At 34.2% G+C, this 19808-nt stretch overlaps 1 protein-coding gene across 2 annotated transcripts in view; it reads left to right on the forward strand.

Moving 5' to 3' along the window:
* Window positions 1-19808, forward strand: part of DPH6 (diphthamine biosynthesis 6) — a 464350-nt gene that overhangs the window by 194078 nt on the left and 250464 nt on the right. For both annotated transcript variants that reach the window (XM_027870019.1, XM_027870020.1), the window contains exon 7: window positions 10616-10710. In XM_027870019.1, coding sequence (XP_027725820.1) covers window positions 10616-10710 — 95 coding nt within the window. The remainder of the gene's footprint in view (window positions 1-10615; window positions 10711-19808) is intronic.

The raw sequence follows: 19808 nt of genomic DNA on the forward strand, positions 1-19808 counted from the left end.
GCTCTATTGACCTAATCTGGCAATGTACATGGTATACCTCTCCACTTATTTAGATCCCCTTTATTTTTGTGAAAGTTGTTTTGAAGCTCTACTTAGATACCTCCTATGTTTTTCTTAGTAGAAAAATTCCAGATATTCAATGTATTCTGTTCATTTTAATTATTGTTCATCTTTATCCATCTGACAATCAGCAATAAAACATTTGTTAAAATATGCCTAATATGTGTACCTCAATGTGCCAGGCCCTGGTGAGACAAATTCTAATAAATAATCTCTATTCTCAAGGAGTTTATGTTCTATGTTGGAAGCAATTTCTACATATATAAGTATGCATAGTAAATATGTAAAAGATAAATATGAAATAAATAAAACATTAGCTAATTAGAAGGGGAAGGAAGGACACCAGCACTTTATCACTGTTTAGTACCTTAATTTGATTTTCATATCTTTATTGGTATAGTTAACATTTGTAGTACTATATAATTTAAAAGCTGAAGCAGCATATTTATATTTTAAATATTTGATATAATATAAATTTCTTTGGACCATAAATATTTTTCCACAGAGGATCATTTGTGGTTTGCACGATATTCATGAGCAATAGCTCAATTTATGAGACTAGATTATGTAGGTTATCTGTTTCCTCATTTGTTAGTTTTAGTGTTTTGCTTCTGATAATTTAATCTGCCCACTGCCCTCCCTCTTGTAACTTCTTCCCTTCTTTCTCTTAGCCTCTTTTCCTCCTACTTTCCCATTGTGTAAGACAGATTTCTATAGCCAGTTGGATGTTATTCTATATATTCTTCCCTCTTTCAATCAGTTCAAATTAGAGTGAGATTCAAGTGTTTCCTGCACCTTCTCCCTCATTTCCCCTTCCACTATAAATACTCTTCTTTGTGCACCTCTTTTATCTGAGATAATTTTCCTCATTCTTCTCTTTCTCATTTTTCCATCCTTTTTAAAAAAAATTGATAAAGTTCTTAGGGGTTGCTAGTATCATCTTCCCATATAGGAATGTAAACAGTTTAATCTTATTAAGTCCCATGTGATATCTCTTCCATGTTTATCTTTTTATACTTCTCTTGAGTCTGGTGTTTGAATGTCAGATTTTCTATTTACCTCTGGTCTTTTCATCAAGAATGTTTGAAAGTTCTATATTTTATTAAATGTCCTTTTTTACCTTGAGGGATTAGATTATACTGAGTTTTGCTGGGTAGTTAATTCTTGGTTGTAATCTTAGCTGCTTTGCCTTCTAGAATATTATATTCTAAGCCCTTCAATCATTTAACGTGGTAGCTGCTAAACAATTTGTGATCCTAACTGTAGCTCTACAGTATTTGAATAGTTTTTTTCCAGCTGTTTTCAGTATTTTCTCATTGACCCGGGAGCTATGGAATTTGGCTATAATATTTGTGGGAGTTTTCATTTTGGGATCTCTTTCAGGAGGTGATTTGTGAATTCTTTCAGTTTCTGTTTTGTTCTTTGATTCCAAAATATCTGGGAAGTTTTCCTTTTTAGTTTCTTAAAATATTATGTTAGGCTTTTTTTTTATCACAGTTTTCAGGTAGTCTACTAATTCTTAAATTATCTCTCTTTAATTTATATTCTAGGTTATTTGTTTTTCTAATTAAATATTTCACATTGTCTTTTATTTTTTCATTGTTTTGGCTGTGATTGTTTCTTGATGTCTCCTGGAGTCATTAGTTTCCACTTGCCCAGTTCTAATTTTTAAGGAATTATTTTCTTCAATTTTTTTTTTGCTTCTTTTACCAAACTGTTGTCTTTTCACAATTTTCTTGCCTTGCTCTCATTTCTTTTCTCAATTTTTCTTCTACCACTCTTAGTTCATTTTAAAAATCTTTTTTTTTTTTGGTTCCTTTTAAAAAAACATTTTCTTTAGCTCTTCAAGGAATTCTTGTTGGGTTTGTGTCCAATTTACATTTTTCTTTGAGGTTTTGTTTGTAGAGATTTTCACATCATTGTTTTCTTCTGAGTTTGTATTTTGAGTTTCCCTATAGCTTTACTAGCTATTTGTGGTCAGTTCCTTCTTGTTGTTGTTGTTGTTGTTGTTGATGATGATGTTGTTTTATCAATTTTCCAAGCTATTTCTTGACTTTGAACTTTATGTTAAATTCCACTCTGCTTACTTCTGTACTTACTTTTCACTTTCCCACACTTTTTTACCCTGCTGTTTTCGCAGCTAATTCTGGAGGTCTGTTAGTTTTTGATGCTTCCATGGTGGTGTGATTCTGACAGAGGTATGCAGTCACTGCTTTTATGGTCTGTATTCTGGTCCTTACCCTGAGGCACCCTGCTCCCTTATAACCACAAGTGCTCTAATACTCTTATCTCTGCCTTAGAACTACTACCAGGAACTAGGGCCCCTGTTCTCTCTGTAATCTGGAATTGTGTAGTGGGCAATGAAATTGCCCTGTGGCTTTGAGTCCTGTACCCAGAGGCCACGTGGTGGTCCCTTTAATCTCTTTGTCACTAGTTGTCCAGTCTCCTTACTGTTTCTGAGTGGGGAGAATTCCCAAAACTGTTACTGCTGCTGCTATTACCCTACAGCTTCCAAAGGCTCTAGCTTGTGATGCCATGTAGCACTCCGGGCCAGCTTTCACCCCAGCATCACAGACCTCTCCTTCCAACCTCCAAAATTTTGGGGAGGTAGAAAAATCTCTCACCCCAACCTTTTTGTTGGCTATGCCACTCCAGAATTTGATTTGACAGCTTATTTTTAAATTGTTTAGAGAGAAATGTTGGGAAAGTTCAGCTAGAATGCTCCATCTACTCTATCATCTTGGCTCTGCCTCTAGTTTTAGTTTCTATACTTCAATACAAACCCAATCTTTTTTTAGGTTCTGAATTTTATTGTCACATAATTCAGCTCTTATAACTTTATTTTTTCCCTTTGTTATGAATTTTCCCATTTTAATTTTTTTAATTTCTTTTTTTCATTCCATGTTTTAAAATTGAATTAGCTATGCTTTATCTATTTTATTAGTCATTTTAAGGGGGAAAAACGCTTTATTTGGTTATTCAGTTTGTTTTAAAATTTTTACTTTCCTGTATCTCTCCAGTTTTGAAAATCCCCTATTTTGTGCTTATTTAGATGTTATTTCTTTGTTATTTTTCTAGTGATTTTAAAACTTTATCAACTAACTAGCTCTTTCTTTTCTTCTCTTAATATAAATGGTAAGTCATATACATTTTCCTCTTTTTTAACATGATTTTGTATCATTTCTCCAATTTGGTCTTTGAGTTATTAATTGTGAAATTTCTCTATTTCTGTATGCATCTTTGGTTCATTTTTAAAGTAATGTCACATTAGCACGTATAAACTACATTTAAGATTTCTCCTTTTCGTCACAACTTGCAGTTTTGCAGATTAGTCACTTTCTCCAAACATTTTGAAATCTTTATCCATCCACTAAAAAGTAATTATGTGCCAAATATGGAATAATTATACTCAGATCAACAGAAGAAAGAACCCCCAGGGTATAAAATCCTTTGTGAATTACACTATAGAACCTTAATACTTAGAGTACTCACTGGGTACCTCTCTCTTACCAGTCAGTCAATATGTATTTATGAAGCATTTACTCTGTGTCAGCAAGCACTGTGCTAAGGGATAGGGTTAGAAAGAAAGGCAAAAAATAACAAGAGCAACAAAAATAAAATCATGGCCCTTGATCTCAAGGAACTCACATTCCAGTGGGGAAATAATATGCAAGAAATTATACATAAGAGACTCGTAATCTCAGCCTCTGTGTATCAGTAGCAGAAGTACAAGCAAACTCACAAACTTTTGTTGGGCCCAGTCCTAGGGGAGGGATACCCAGTTGCTTCAGATATGATCCAAATACCCTCTACCTAGCCCCACCACCTTACCCACATTAGAAATATTGGACACTGGTTTTTTTCCTTGGCCATGTGAAGGAAAAGAAAAGCTTAGAAGGAATCAAGTAGCCTAGAAACATGCTGCTTTTTTCACTGGGACCTGGCCCTAAGGTAGAGTTCTCTGAGGCTATAATGATTCTGTCTGAACATCCACCCCTCCCCAATTCTCCTTCCTTCTGGGCCTAGGGGCAGACACCAGTTCTGCTTAGTTACATAAATGAGAGAGAGACAGAGAGAGAGACGACAGAGACAGAGAGAGAGGAAGAAATCAGGTGTGATGCATCTGTGAGCAACTGCACCAAGCCTGAAGGAAGGGATATTAAAATCCAACTTGAGCTGTTCCCTTTCTCCTAGAACGTATTCATGTTGTAGATCCAGGCCTGTAAATCCTATATCTACTACTTCAAAAAGACTGAGTCAGCCTTCCAGCCTGTCCTGAAAGGAGTGCTTACCAGCAAAGGGAGAACAGCCAGAGAAGGGATGCTGAGAAACAAAAGTTATCAAGGGTGGGGGGGGGGGGAACTCAATAAAAGGATAGCACATGAGGAGATAAGTCAAGAGAGATCCAAAAAAGAAAGAAGAATAAATAAAACATGGAAGAGAATGCAGCTCTCTTAAATATTATAATATGAGGGATAATAGTAGCTGATGAAAGACTCCCAGGAGAGTATAGAACAACAAAATAAAACTCCAGAACGGTTTTAAAGAGAAATAAAATCCATGAAAGAAGAAATTAGGAATGAATATTCCTTAGAAATTAGAGTTGTCGACATAAAATTACAAAAACACAATTATAAACTAGAAAAAAAATTAATCCATGATTTAGAATTTGTGTAAAGAAGTAACAATTATTGACAGATATATAATACACATTCTGAAGTGAAGGAAAGTTTGGCCGAAGAGCAGCAAAAGGTAATAATGTTAAATGAATACAGGAATTCTACACAAATCAAAGTAACTGTCCTTGAAGACACTGTACTCAAGGATATAACCTGCATATCATCGGTCTCCCAGAAAAACATGACAGATCAAAAAAACATGAATACTAGAATGAAGGAAATAATATAGGAGCTATTCAATACAGAAAACAAAACATTGAGAATCTCTGCCATGAAGAAGAAAAAAAAATTACAAACTCTAAAAGATGTAGTGTTTAAATTGAAAAATTGTAGTGACAAAGGGACAGGAATAGGAATGGAAATTGCACCTGTGGTTTCTCTGTTTTAGGGGACCTCCCAGATTAGAAAACAACTTCTACCAATGCACCTTCTCTGTAACTTATAATCAGTTGCCTAGAGGACTGGGAGGATAAGAAACATGCCTAAGGTCACACAGCCAATACAACCAGATCCCAATTAGCGTGATTAATGAATTCTGTGAGGTAGTGGTCGTATTGTTTAAATTTGCCCATTCAAGGTTATGATTACATGTAAAATATTGGTTATTGCTTCCAGCCTAATGGAAATATGTAATAAAATATTTTAATGAGTTTTTTTATCCATGTATTAACTTAATAAACAGCAAAGCACAAGAAAAATTAATTTCTATTTGAAGTTTATTACAAAATAATAGAAGTTATCAAAAGAAAGAGTTTAAAAATTAAGAAATATTTAAAATATACTGATAAGCCTCTTCTTTTTTTGCAATTAACACAATTATTAGGAAAGTGGTACAGTGGCACATCATATCTACACACAAATGATAGGCAAGTGCACTGTGATTCGGCATATTAGAACCCTCAACTTGCTCACTCACCTCACATTAATTGAATTTTTTAGTTGTCATTCAGTTGTTTTTCGGTTGTGTCTGACTCTTTGTGACCCATTTGTGGTTTTCTTGGCAGAGATATTGGAGGGGTTTGCCATTTCCTTCTCCAGTTCATTTTATAGATGAGGGAACTGAGGCAAACAGGGTGAAGTGACTTGCCCAGGGTCACACAGCTTGTGTCTGAGGAAGAATCTGAAGTCAAGAAAATGAGTCTTCCTGACTCCAGGCCCTACATTCTATCCAACGCACCATCTTTCCAATGCACCATTCTATCCAACACATGAAAACTTGTATAAATAAAAAATTCATTCACAAAAAAAAATTAAAAAAAGAATGGACCAGGATCTAGGAAAAATAGATAAACTGAATAGAGAAAGCTAGATGGAAAGTGGGGATTGGTAATTCAGGGGGCAAACATAAAGTCACTTTATTAGGAAAAAAAAAACCAAGGAGATTCAGAATAGGTGTCAGACCAAGGGAATATGTCATGTATTCAATCTAGAAATGTTTTATATTGCATTAGGTGGGCTGTGATGGGCTTGATGCAGACTGAAATTTAAGATTCTATGGTAGAAGAGTCTATTTCTAGTTTCTGCCTCCATTCTATCCCACTCCCATAGTTCTGATCCTTCAGCACTTTACTTCAGGACCCAACATTGAGAAAGTTGTTCATTCTTCTTGGAGTTTGTAGTATAATGATTCGAAAGAAGAGTGGCAGCTTTGTTTTGGTTTTAGCTAAAAGTATTTCAAGGTCTTTTATTTTCTCTCTTGAGAAATAGTTGATACTGACAGCTCCAATTCATGATGCTCTTTAAAAAGTTTTCCCAAGTGAAGCCATAGTAAGTTGTCATACCTTCCATGACTTACACTGAACTGTTGGAGTAACATAGGAGAGTGGTATTTTTAACAGTCATCCTATTCATAAGTAAAATAAACTCCTATCTTACCATAGCAGAGATCAGCCTACACTGTTTGATGGTTTGTTGTAATGCTTACGATCACTTCTAATCATACTTCTTTTTTTAGGCCCAACTTTCACCATTTCAGTATTAAAAAGAAACATTTTTTTTCCTACTCCCTCAAAGCAAGAAGCTGTTATGTTACCAATAGCTGTAGCATGCTGATGAACAAGTAATTGATATCCTTAATATCTAAATTTAAAACAATTGCTATCAAAATTCTGAGAATCCACGTAGTTTCCTGGCCTTTGTTCTCCCTTTATTCTCCTTCCCCCAACTGACAACTTGGTTTTAGTGACAAGTACTGATAGGATCATTCAAGTTAAAACTTATCCTTAGAGATTTGTATGGAACCTCTGTGTCCGTATATAAGGTAGCCAGGAAGTTCAGTAGCATGAGAAATTGCGCTTCTGAATTTTATGGGCACAAAATCAGTAATCAGACTAGGAAATCATGTCTTTGAGTAAAAGTGAATGGATATGTAGTTCTGGACTGGTTGTTGAACAGAATGCATAGAAGCAATAATACACATGAGTCTTTAGGCTGTGAGAAGCTGCCGATAAGGGAAAGTGGAAAGACATCCAACAACTGATCACGCCTGAACACTTATTAAGGGAGAGATCAGTTTCTGACATGACACAAATATTTGAAAGTACTCCCAATTTCAAGCACTCCCTGTCCCAAATGCCACTGTATGGGATAATATTGACTTTCACAATGAGTCAGTTCAGTCTTATAACTAAATGTTAATATGTGATGTAACGTTTACCAGCATCTCACAACCATCAGTAAAATAACAAAACCTAGCCTTAGTTGGTACTAGATTACTTTTTTCAGAACATGGAATTCTATTACTGCTTAAAAAAAAAAAGCAACATGGTGTTAATGTGGGGCAGCTAGGTGGTACAGTGAATAGAGCAGTAGGCCTGGAGTCAGAAAAACCAGAGTTCAAATTCAGTCTCAGATACTTCTGGCTGTATGACCCTGTACTATTTGCCTCAGTTTCCTTATCTGTAAAATGGGGGTGATAATAGCATCCACTTTGCAAGATTGTTATGAGGAACAAATGAGATAGTATTTGTAAAGCACTTAGCACAGTACCAGATATATAGTAGGTACTATGCTTAAACCTGTAAACAAATCTGTATGCAGCAGCAACATCTCCAATATTTGAATAAAAGCTCTATTAAATCTCTAACTGGAACAGATAAGAGAAATTCCCATTTCAGTAAATATTTTTTAAATATTCAAGGCAATGTATAGACAGTTATGATGCAAAGATAAACTTAGATATAGGGATGAGTTAAATTGAAGCAGAATATTGTTAATATTCCCATTTGCCTATGATAGTTATTAGAACTGAATCCTAGTTCTGGGTTTTTCCTATGTGGTCACAACTTCTTTATATTTCAGAATTCAAATAACTAAACCTCCTAAGGTAAAATGTTTTGGGATTTTTTTTGGAGTTTTAGGAAAACTTTTCTCTTTTTTCTTTTCCTGGACTATTTGAAAATTGGTATGTTTATTTAATGTTATCGTCATGTTTACAGTGGTGAATTCGCAATATGAATTCCCCCAAATCAGTATCCTGATTTAATCACCAAGATTTATTAGGACTTTTTCTAACATATATTTTAGCCCTAACCTCTCAACTTCCACGGCTGCAACTCTAACTAGCTATAGGGCTAGCATTCTCTAACCACGCCTTATTCTCTCCTACCTTTATATTTTTAGTCAAGCTGTTCTCTATACCATTCTCTTTCTGTTGAATTCCTAGTTAGACTCTCAGGTCCTACTCAAATGCCGCCTTGTCTGTGAAGCCATCCCAGAGCCTGCTGTTGTGCTCAGGCATATCGTTAAACTTCTCCTGAACTCAGTTTCCTTAGCTATAGAGTGAAGTAGATGAATTAGATGAGCTCAACTGCCTTCCAGTTGTGAAACTGAATTCTCATAGTCTTTGTGTTGGTTATTTTTATTTTCTATTATTTTTTAATTGTTTTACTCAGTGTCAGAAGATACATTTTGACTGTTGGGAGTTTTGCTCAATTGTTTGACTTGATTAGTTAACTTAGGCAACCTCATTTGATACGGAGACTCATATAGCCACAGAGAAGCTTGGACAAGTTTATTTAAGTCCTTTCTCACCCATGAAGCAGAAATGATGGAATTTCTCTGCATTGGTTCAGAATAAATACATTTTATTCAATAAGTTTTTATTATTTTCACTCTATACAGTCTTCATAAGCTTTTTCTACCCATTTAAATAAAAGATCAAATGCTTTATTTGGATGATTTTTTTTAAAAAAATGCAACCTCATTATGTTGTGTTATGAGTTATATAAAGTGCTTTCACTTGATAAAACCACAAAGAATTATAAATGTGAACTGTTGTTAAATAGATCAAATTTATAAAGTGCTTTAGGGTTTGCAAAGCACTTTACACATATTATCTCATTTTATCCTCACAACAACCCTGGGAGGCAAGCACTATTATTATCCCCGTTTTACAGATGAGGAAACTGAAACATTCAGATAAATGTTAAATGATTTGTCCAGAATCACACAGCTCGTTCTTATCTGAGCCCTGATTTGAACTCAAGTCTTCCTGACTCCATGTCCAGTGCTCTATCCACTATGCCATCTAGCTGCCACTATTATTATTATATATATTTTATTTTTATTTATTTATTTTATTTTTTATATTTTTATAGTTTATTTATATATATGTTTATATATAAATTTTTTTTTTTTGGTGGGACTCCAAGTTCCTGACAGCATAGGTACTTTGCTAGATGCTGGAGGATGCAGTACAAAGATTAAATATTTCCTGCTCTCAACTTCTTACTGGGAGGCTACTGGTGAATAGAAAACATACCTAAGTAAATATAAAAAGTATTTACAAAATAATTCCAAGAGGAAGAGTACTCCTAAAAAAGGTCTTGTGTAGGAAGGGGCAGCTTAGCTGTGCTTTGAAGGAAACTAGGAAATCTTCACTATGGAGGTGAGAAGGGAGTGTTGCAGACCTGGAGGTACATTTGTGCAAGGCATAGATACAGAAGATGGAATGTCCAGGGAACTACTAGAAGGCCACTTTGCCCAAAATAGCACACGTAACGGAAAAATGTGAAATAAGACTGGAAAGGTGGGTGAAAACTAATTTGTGAAGGGATGTAAATGGCAGACTGAGAAGTTTTCATGTTTTCTTAGAGGCATAGAAGGCCACTGAAGATTTTTCAGTGAGGGGGATAGACTGACTGTCAGATATGTGTTTTAGGAATATCATTTTGGCAGCTGTGTGGAAGACATATTGGAGTGGAGAGAGAATGAAAGGATACCAATTAGGAGGATATTGCCGAAATATAGGTGAAAGGTGATAAGGACCTGAACTAAGGGTATAAGCTGAGTGGAGAGAAAAGCAGAGATACAAGAGATGTGCGTCTCTGATGCCTGCAATCCAGATTATCTGCCATCAGGTGGGCTAAGTTACGGTGTTGTTTTTTGAGCGTCTTCCTAAGGGTATGGTAAAAACGAATCAAAGATTACCATGCTGTTTCTATTCAATCACATTTTTCTCTTAACACTGGGAGACTTTTATTAAAACTAGTAAACATAAATGAAACCAATGGCTCAAAAGCTACAGTTTTTGGGAGTTTTTTTGGAGTGACTTTCTTTATGGGAGTGCTTATTTTTCTCTTTGGAGCCACCTCTAACATTCATTCCCAAATGTATTTCCAAGAGCCTAACTTCTGACTCAGAATGTACTTCTTAAAGAGACTTCTTGTACAAAAATGCCAATTTATACTAGAGCTTGACTTTTTAAAGAAATAAATCTAACCAATTAGTTTTGAAACAAAGTCACATGACTTCCATTTTGGAATACATAATTCTTAAATGAATACTTTTCAGAATAATATCAGAAACAAAGTTACGTGATGTTTTTTTCTATGAGATCCTAAAATTTCTATATTTTTCTCTGTCTTATTTTTCAGCTATCTAAGAAATATGGTGTCAACGTGTGTGGAGAAGGCGGGGAATATGAAACATTCACTTTGGATTGCCCTCTGTTTAAGAAGAAAGTAGTTGTGTAAGATACCATGTCAGCATTTTCTTTTCTTAAATTTAAGTGATGGAAACAACTTAACATTGAGCTTGAGGCAACTTTTGTGGCAGAAGTAGAACATGTCCTCTAAGTTCACAAACACTCAATTTGTTTAATACTGGCAAAGTCCTCTGAATACCTAAATCAATACCTGACAGGATGAGGCCTTCATAGAATGCTATAAACTTTTTAAACATTGCACTTTCGTTTACTTGCTGATTATGGCCTGCAGTAAAACTGGTACCTACACACTGACACTTTTATCCTTTCGTGAAGTGTGAATTGCCTGTATTATTTATCTTTCATTACAGCTACATTTGATAAACTGCCACATCAGTAGCCTGTGGGTTCCATTAACTCCGTCTTTTTCCTGCTTTTTGGCTTTAGCAACTTGGAATGGTAATAGTAAACATTTTCTTTCAATTACTTGGAAGTGTTTTCACATGTAAACTTTGCTTTAAGTTTCTCAAGTATAGTCAGAGTAATATTTCTTTTCTATAAGTTAGCAAAATTGTGATAAAGAAATGAAGGCATGTTGTTCATTTTGAGATATTTCCCGTGTTCTCTATAATGTGGTTCTTCCCACATGTTAAGAGAAACACTTAGCTGCCTTTTATATAAGTATATACCTCTCCCTGGAAAGAACTGTTGGAATCGGGGCAGCTAGGTGGTGCAGTGGATGGAGTGCCAGCCCTGAAGTCAGGAGGACCTGAGTTCAAGTCTAGCCTCAGACCAAACACTTGACACTTACTAGCTGTGTGACCCTAGGCAAGTCACTTAACCCCAATTGCCTAAAAAAATAAAATAAAAAAGAATTGTTGGAATCATACTTGATTTTCAGAAATCCAACTTAATAAACAGCTCCAGTTTATTTTTAATATAAATAGCTTATTCCTTTGTACATGCCTTTTAACAATATGCTGATATTAACAAGACATGAAATGCTGTGAAAGAATTTAGAAACTGTCTTAGATAAATACATTACAAAATTTTCTTCACCTTGTGAAAAATTGCCATGGCGTTGTCTTTACCATTAGGCAAGATTCTTTTTTTTTTTTTCACTTAAGTGGGGTTTTTTTTTTGAATTCTTGAATTATTTAAGTGCTACTCTGTGCCAGGTTTTGTTATAGACACTATAGAGATAGAAAAATGTGCAATACTCATCTTATTAATTAGGGAAGATGAGACTTTTACACATATGAAAAGTGCCATAAAAGTGATACCAGCAAAGTATAGCAGAAGTTGAGAGGAAAGAGTATTCACTTCTGGCTCATTAGAGGAGGATGCATAGAGGTTATACTTTGTGAGCTGGGTTTTTCTATTATGTTTATTATTGAAGCAATTTAGCAACACAGCAATTTAGTGGGTTATATGAATGATACTGAGGAATATAAAATTACTGAATCAATAATATTTGGTGATTCTAGAAATATATTTGTATAACTTAGAGTATAGTGAAGGATCCATATGTTAGCATGGTACTAGCCAAACCAGGCAGAGATTGTAACAGTAAAAAGAGAAATTGCTAAATAATTGCATTTTTTTTTTCTGTTGCCTGGATACTATAATTTCCCATCTTCTCCCACCACTCCTTGTGTACTTACTTGCAGTACACCCAAGATGTTACAGGAGGTAATGCTGATTTCCAAACTGGTGCTAACACTGGAAGGTCAAGTTTTAGCTACTGATCTCTATCTACTATTTTGAGGGGAGTTTTGGGAGGGAAAACTAAATAAAATCTTTATTTCATCTCACAGATCTTGTGATCTAAAAAATGTTCATGTATTCCCCATAATTGTGCCTTGGCTAGTATACCTTAAGTTGGGTAATGTCTAAAACCCATAACTTGGAATTCTTTAATGAGACCAATTTAACAACCTCCCCTGTTGTTTCTGAAATTAGAGTTGCATTCCACAATCAGCAAACCACCCAGTGAGTGTTCTACAGACCAAAATAGTCACACATTAGGTCCCATTTGTAATTATGAGAAGATCATTTTCTTTCTTTTTCTTAGAAGCAGTGTTTTTTTGTTCTTTTGATAGATTTTGATTTTATACCACCATCATTTCTCCTCAAATGCTGCCCCAATCTTATTTTGTAATAAAGAAAAAACATTTAAGTAGAATTGATAGGCCTCATCTGACATCATATGCCAAATGCCACATTCATAATCGCTCACTTCTCTAGCAAGAGAAAATATATTTCATTGTTGGTTCTTCTACATCTAGTTTGATCATTACAATTAATGAGAGGTTAGCTGCCTATTGGTGTTTTCTCTTGTGCTTTTGTAATCATTGTATGTATTGGACTTCTTATCCTCCTTACTTCATTCTGTATCAGTTCATCAAGCCCTTTTCATATTTCTTTGGATTCTTCATGTTCATCATTTCTTTATACACAATAAGAGTCCATTACATTCACATAGAACAATTTTGTCAACCATTCCCCAGTTGATGGATACCTACTTTGGTTCTAGTTTCTTGCTACAACAAAAAAAAGTATTATTATCATTATTCTGCTTTCTCTCTTTGACCTTCTTGAAGTCTGTGCTCAGGAAGGAGATCTCTTAAGTCAAGTAGTAAGAACAGTAGTGACATTTCTCCCACATAGTTCAGATTGTTTAACAGAACATTTGGAATAATTCACAAAACCATCAACAACAAAATAGTGTACCTATCTCCCCACAGCCATTCTAACATTAAATATTAACATCTTTATCATCTCTGACTCTTTGAGTTGTGTGAGGTGAGACTTTACGGTGTAAATTTTTATTTCTTTTACCAGTAATTTGGAGTAATCTTTCATATTGTTATCACTAGTTTGCAATTCTTTCAAAATGTTTCTATCCTTTGAAAAAATTTTTTATTGCGAACTCTTTGTCTTATATGTCTGTAAACTGTGAATGTATTTGAGGCAGTTTTTTTCCTACTAGCCCATATCTCTTCTTATTCTAGTTGCTTTGATTTTTTAGTGCATAAGCTATTAAATGTGGGTAATTGGAATTATCTTTTTTGATGAGGAATTTTCATTCTAGCCATGGTTGTGCAAGGTACCTACTTCAATTTTCTTTTGATTTTATTATGATATGACCTTGTATATTAAAGCAGCATGGCATAGTGAAAGGTAGGTGCTATTATTTTATTATTGCCATTTTGCAGATCAGAAAACTGAGGCCAACAGAGATTAAGTGACTTGCCCAGGGTCACACAATTAGGAAGTGACTTGAGGCCAGATTTGAACTCAGGTCTTCCTGACTCCAGCCCTAGCATTCTATCCATTGCATCACCAGTTGCCCAACTATGTATAAGGCAAAAAAAAAAAAAAAAGTATATTTTGTATCCTGGGAACTCTATATTATAGAGGGAATCTTAAAAGATTTTTGAGAAGGGGAGTCACATGATCTCCACCTTTGGAAAATTACTTTGGCAACTGTGGAAGATGAATTGGAAAGAGAAAAGACTAGAAGTAAGTATGCTATTCATCTAATTGAGCTAAACTTAGTTGTTATGTAATGTGTAGAGAAGGGATTTTGGAGGTGGAATCCAAAGACTTAGTAACTATTTGGATTTGGGAAAGGAGGGTGAGAACTAGGGGAAAATCAAGTATCTAAATTCCTTGACCCTGTAATTCAGTTAGATATAGATGTGTATACATATATGCATATTACACATGTGCATGTATATGTATACAAACATATATACATTCATGTCTATGTATTCACTTATGGATAGATAGATATGTCTTATTCTAGATATGTCTTATTCTGAGTCTTTAATCTCTATCAGAAGGTGTATTTAAGCCTATATCCTTTACCTTCTGAACTATCATATTCCAAGTTCTCTTCTTTATAATGGTGACTGCTAATGGTGCTGTGGATCTTGACTGTGGCTCCTCAGGACTTAAATTCTTTCTTTCTATTTGTTTCTAGTATTTTTTTCTTTGACTTGGAAACTCTGGATTTTGGATGTTCCTTAGAGTTTTCATTTTGGAATTTCTTTCAGGAGGTGACTGGTAGATTGTTTCTACTTCATCCTTTGATTCTAAAACATATGGGCAGTTTTATGATTTCTTGAAATATGATGTCCAGGTTCTTTTTTTATTTAATTCTAATTTTGAAGTAGTCTAATGATTCTTAATTTATCTCTCTATGTTCTGTTTTCCAGGTCAGTTATTTTTGCAATTAGATATCTTATATTTTCTTCCCTATTTTCAATCTTTTGACTTTGTTTTAATATATCTTTTTTTTTCCTTATGGAGTCATTAGCTTCTATTTGTGCCATTCTGATTTTCAGAGTTTGCTGCTTAGGCAAGGTTTTGTACTTCTTGTCCCAGGCTGTTAATTCTCTTTCTAATTCTTCCATAGGTTTTATTTCTTTTCCAATTTTTTTCCTCTAGAGCTCTCATTTTATTTATGTAAATGTCTTTTATCTCTCCTTTTTTTTTTAATACTTGCTGTATCTCTTCCAGGAATTCTAGTTGAATTTGAGCATATATTGTGTTTTTCTTAGAAGTTTTGTTTGTAGATAGTATGGAGTCATTCAGATCTTCTGGGTTTCTATCTTGAGTGTCTCTATCACCATAATAACTTTCTATGGTGGGATTCTTTTTTGTTGTTTATTTTTTCTTCCAGCCTACATCCTGACTTCAGAATTCATGTTAAGGTAGATCTCTTCTCACTTCTAAAGGAATGATCTAGGGTGATCTTTCTTATGCTTTCTTAGTGTATTGAGTGTTGTGTTATTCTAGGCTGTCAGAGACAGCTCACAATGAGGACCTCCAAACTTTCAGTGTTCCCGAAGTGGTCTGATCCTGGGCAAGTCTAATTGTTTTCTCCTTCCTGGTCTTAGCTCTGCAAGTTGCTGACCTGGATTTGGGTTTTGAGCAACAGTAGACTGCTGCTGGATTCAATTGGCTCAGCATGACAGAACTATAGGCTTCACTCTGGTCTGGGAATTCTGCCCTGTTTATTCTTCTTTAGGCTTCCTATGGGGCAAGAACTGGAACTGCGAACCCACTCCATTCCTGGGGTCAGATTCACACAGCTGCTATTTGCATCTGAATTTGTTTCTTGCAGGGTACACGGGATAGGATTGCATCTACACCTCACTGTGAACCCTAAGCACAGGTTCCCTCTTCAATACACCTTGAATCTGTTATTCAGAATTCAGTAGTGGGTGACAAAGCTGCCATTTGGCACCTGTTTCATACCCTTTTCAGGTTTAGGCCTCGCTGTACTAGGTCTGGACTCTCCTTTCCTGGAATTCTCTTCTCTGCTGCACTCCTGGCCAAACCTCTTCCAGACCAGAGGTACAAAAGCAGTCTGGTGACTATGTACCCCTTCTTAGAATAATATTTTTAAATGAATATAATAAAATACATAGGATTACAAAGAAAACCAAATACATGAAAACACAATTGTCAACATATTAAAAAAAAAAGCAACTTTATGGACTCTGTTTTGAACCCCTGGTTCTAAATAGAGCATTTTAATAATTAGATATGATAAACATTTGGTGAAAATTGAATAGGGATCTTAAAGAATATGCCCATTTTTCAATTTTCCATGACATGTTTATAAATATTTAACATTTACTAGGACTTAACTGATAAAACCCAAGAAGTATTAAAGCACATCCTTTAGAGACCACAGTGCAATAAAAAAGATCAAAACAGTATCGTGCTAATGACTGAGAGGACCAAACAAGAAGAAGTAGAAACATTGAATAATTGTAGAAAAAATTTATAACAAAATGACTGCATACTATCATTTGTAATATGCAGCTAAAGTAGTCCTTAGGCAGAAAATCCTATCTCTAGACATATCAACAAAAGAGACAGTGTAAAAATCAGTAGATTGGGTGTTTGACTCTAAACTCTAGAAATAAACAATTCCAAAACAGAAAAATAGAAATCTTGAAAATCAAAAAAGTAAAATGGAAAATAAGGCCTTTGAGATGACAAATAAAACTAATGGGTGTTTTTTTTAGGAAATCAAAAAGGGTAAATTAAATCATTAGACAATTTTTTAAAGGTAACTAAGTTACAAAAATCAAAATAAGAAGAATTCACGACAAATATAGAAGAAATAAAGGGAATTGCCAGAAACTAATGTAGCTATGTATATGTCATCAAAACTGACAACAAATGAAATAGGTGAATGTTTACCTAGATAGTTAATACCCCACTTAACAGAATAATAGAGAATCTAAGCAGCCTAACATCAAAAAGAGAAATTGAGAGATCCATAAATTTCAAGGTCTATATAGGTTTACAAGTTAATCCTGCCAGTCTCATAAAGTATAGGTGTCAACCTCATAGCCCACAGGTAGGCTGCATACAGCCCTCAAAGTTTTGATGTAACCAGAAACAGATTAAAATGTAATTGGGAAATGTTTAACAAAATAAATAAAAATACAATACAACATAGATAATGTTAGTTTGTGCAATTTTTCTAAGTAAGTATGGAGCCCCAGGATCTGTTTCCATTTCTATAAGATGAATATCATCCTGATATCCAAGCCTGTGATAGATAAAGCTGAGAAAGAAAATATAGTATAAAGTCACTAATCAATATTAATTTTATAATATTGAATAAATGATTATCAAAAAGGCTATAATAGGAAATTATAAAAATTATTCACGAAGGCCAGTTTTTAGTAGGAAAACTGATATTTTACATTTAACATTAGTAATACTAATATAATAGATATTAACTGCAAAAAGAGAAACAATCTCATGTAGTTCATTGGATGCAGAAAAACTGACAAAATGTAACAGTAATTTATGTTAAAAATGATTTTTAAAAACCATGGGAATTAAAGGCTCTTTTTAAGTTTTATCAAGAGTATCTAAAACTAAGAACTAACATTTATAATGGAGAAACTGTAGAAACTCTACTGGAAAGATCAGGATGTGGTAAACAAAAAGTGTTCATTGTCTTAACAGTTATTTGACATAGTATTTTAAAAGCTAGCCATAGCAGTGAGACAAGAAAAAGAAATTCAGAGTGAAAACATAGGCCATAGAGGAGTTAAAATTATTGTATATTTGTAAACAATATGATGTTAGTGAATCCCAGATATTCTGTGAAAAACCATTTCAAAAAATCAATTTAGTAAAGGAGTAGTGTAAAAAATAAATTCATTAAAACTATCTTCTTTCCTTCATATTAATAATAAAACTCAGGAAGAGATAAATTCCATTCAGAAAAACTACAAAATAATTATAAAATATATAGGAGTTTATCTAGCAAGATATCAACAATACCTGTGTAAATCCTACTATAAAGCAATGTTTACAGAAATGAAGACTTTAAATCATTATAGAAATATTTTTTTTTTTTGCTTATAACTTGTTTGGAAGCCTACTTAAAATGATTCAGCTTAAATTTAGTGCTATACCAATCCAAGTAGGAAGAGATTACTTTTTAGAACTAAACACAATAACAAAATTCATTTGAAGGAACAAAAGTTCAAAAAAATCTCAGGAGAAATAAAGCGTTTTTTAAAAAGGAATAAAAGGTCTCAGTATTACCCAATCTCAGACTATATAATATTGTATATAATAAAGCAGTTATCATTAACAACCATTTGGTACTTGTTTAAAAAAAAAAAGAAGAGAAGATCTGTAAATAGACTAGATAATCAAGTCCTGAAATGAAGAAGATGAATACAGTAGCCCTTTGTCTGATAAAACCAAGAACCCAAAGAACTGAGGGAAGGACTCCTCATGTTAAACAAGAACAGGGTGGGGGAAGTTTCAAGCATTTTGGCAAAAACATTTTAGACCAACATCTGTGGTTTTGGGGAAGAGACTCAGGCAAACTATCAACAACTCCAGGAAAGATTCCTTTTGATAATAAGAGAAGTGCAATTTAAAACAACTATGACATAGTATTCACCCCTCAAATGGCAAAGATGATGAAAAGAATCGATTTTGGAGGGCCTGTTTGGGAAGACAGGTATACTAGTACTATCCTCATGGAATTCTGAATTGGACCAACCATTCTAGAAATCAATTTGGAATTACAAGAGAAAAGTCACTAAACTCTTTTTGTCTTTTGCCTTGGAAATTTGCTGCTATGCCTATTACCCCAAGGAGATCACAGCTAAAGGATTTTATTTTTATTTTGTTTGCCAAAATATTTATCCTAGTAATTTTTATGGTAGCAAAAAAACTAGAAACAAAGTGGCTGCCCCTTGGAGTAGCTAAACAAATTGTAGCCTATGAATGTAAATAATCTGGAATTAAGGTCAAGAATGTAGAAGGAGATATAAGTTAGGTTATTAACATTTATTAAGTTCTTTAAAGTTTGCAAAACTACATATAAACACATATGTATGTGTGTACAGACATATACATAGCTATTAAAGATTAAAACTTCACTAAGACTTTATTGACACCCTATAACATGCACGTACACATACTTGCATGCACACGTACATACATACATACAATCTCATTTGATTCTCAAAGCAATGAGACAGGTGCTCTTACTATATTCATTTAAGTCAAACCAATGAATACCACAGAATTGTGTAGGAGAAGCAAAGGCATATAAGTAGTCAAGTTTACACATTGGAAAGAAGTCAGAGAAACAGGTGGTAAGTGTGGAGAGAGGGCCTGGAGGGTTTTAAATACCTGAATTCACTTAGTGATGCCTCTTTTTACATCTGGAAGAGAGGTTAACCCTTGCATGTCCAGCTTGTACTGTATTTCTCCATAGGACCGTGACATAATAATTGCTTGGGGGAGGGGGAACACCTGCTTTTTTTGTTTCCCATTTTTCTCAAGATGTAAGAAGAGTAGTTTTTGTTTTGCTTTCATTTTATGGAGGGCACTCTAAGAATTTCTTTAACAGTAAGAATATTTTTAGTACTAAGTGTCCTTCCATGAGTAATATTTGATTGATGAGTTATGACATCAAAAATAGGTATTATCCATCTCAGTACCTGTGATGAGTTGGAAGAAAGCAGACTCTGCTCATAAAATTTAAAATTAAAATTTAACACTTTGGAGCCAATATGTCTGGATTTTCCACTGTTGCCACTAATGCATTTTACTAATATAAGTTCTATCAAGAA

This window comes from Vombatus ursinus, unplaced genomic scaffold (assembly GCF_900497805.2).
Source record: "Vombatus ursinus unplaced genomic scaffold, bare-nosed wombat genome assembly UNPS02014794.1, whole genome shotgun sequence".
Lineage (NCBI taxonomy): Eukaryota > Metazoa > Chordata > Mammalia > Diprotodontia > Vombatidae > Vombatus > Vombatus ursinus.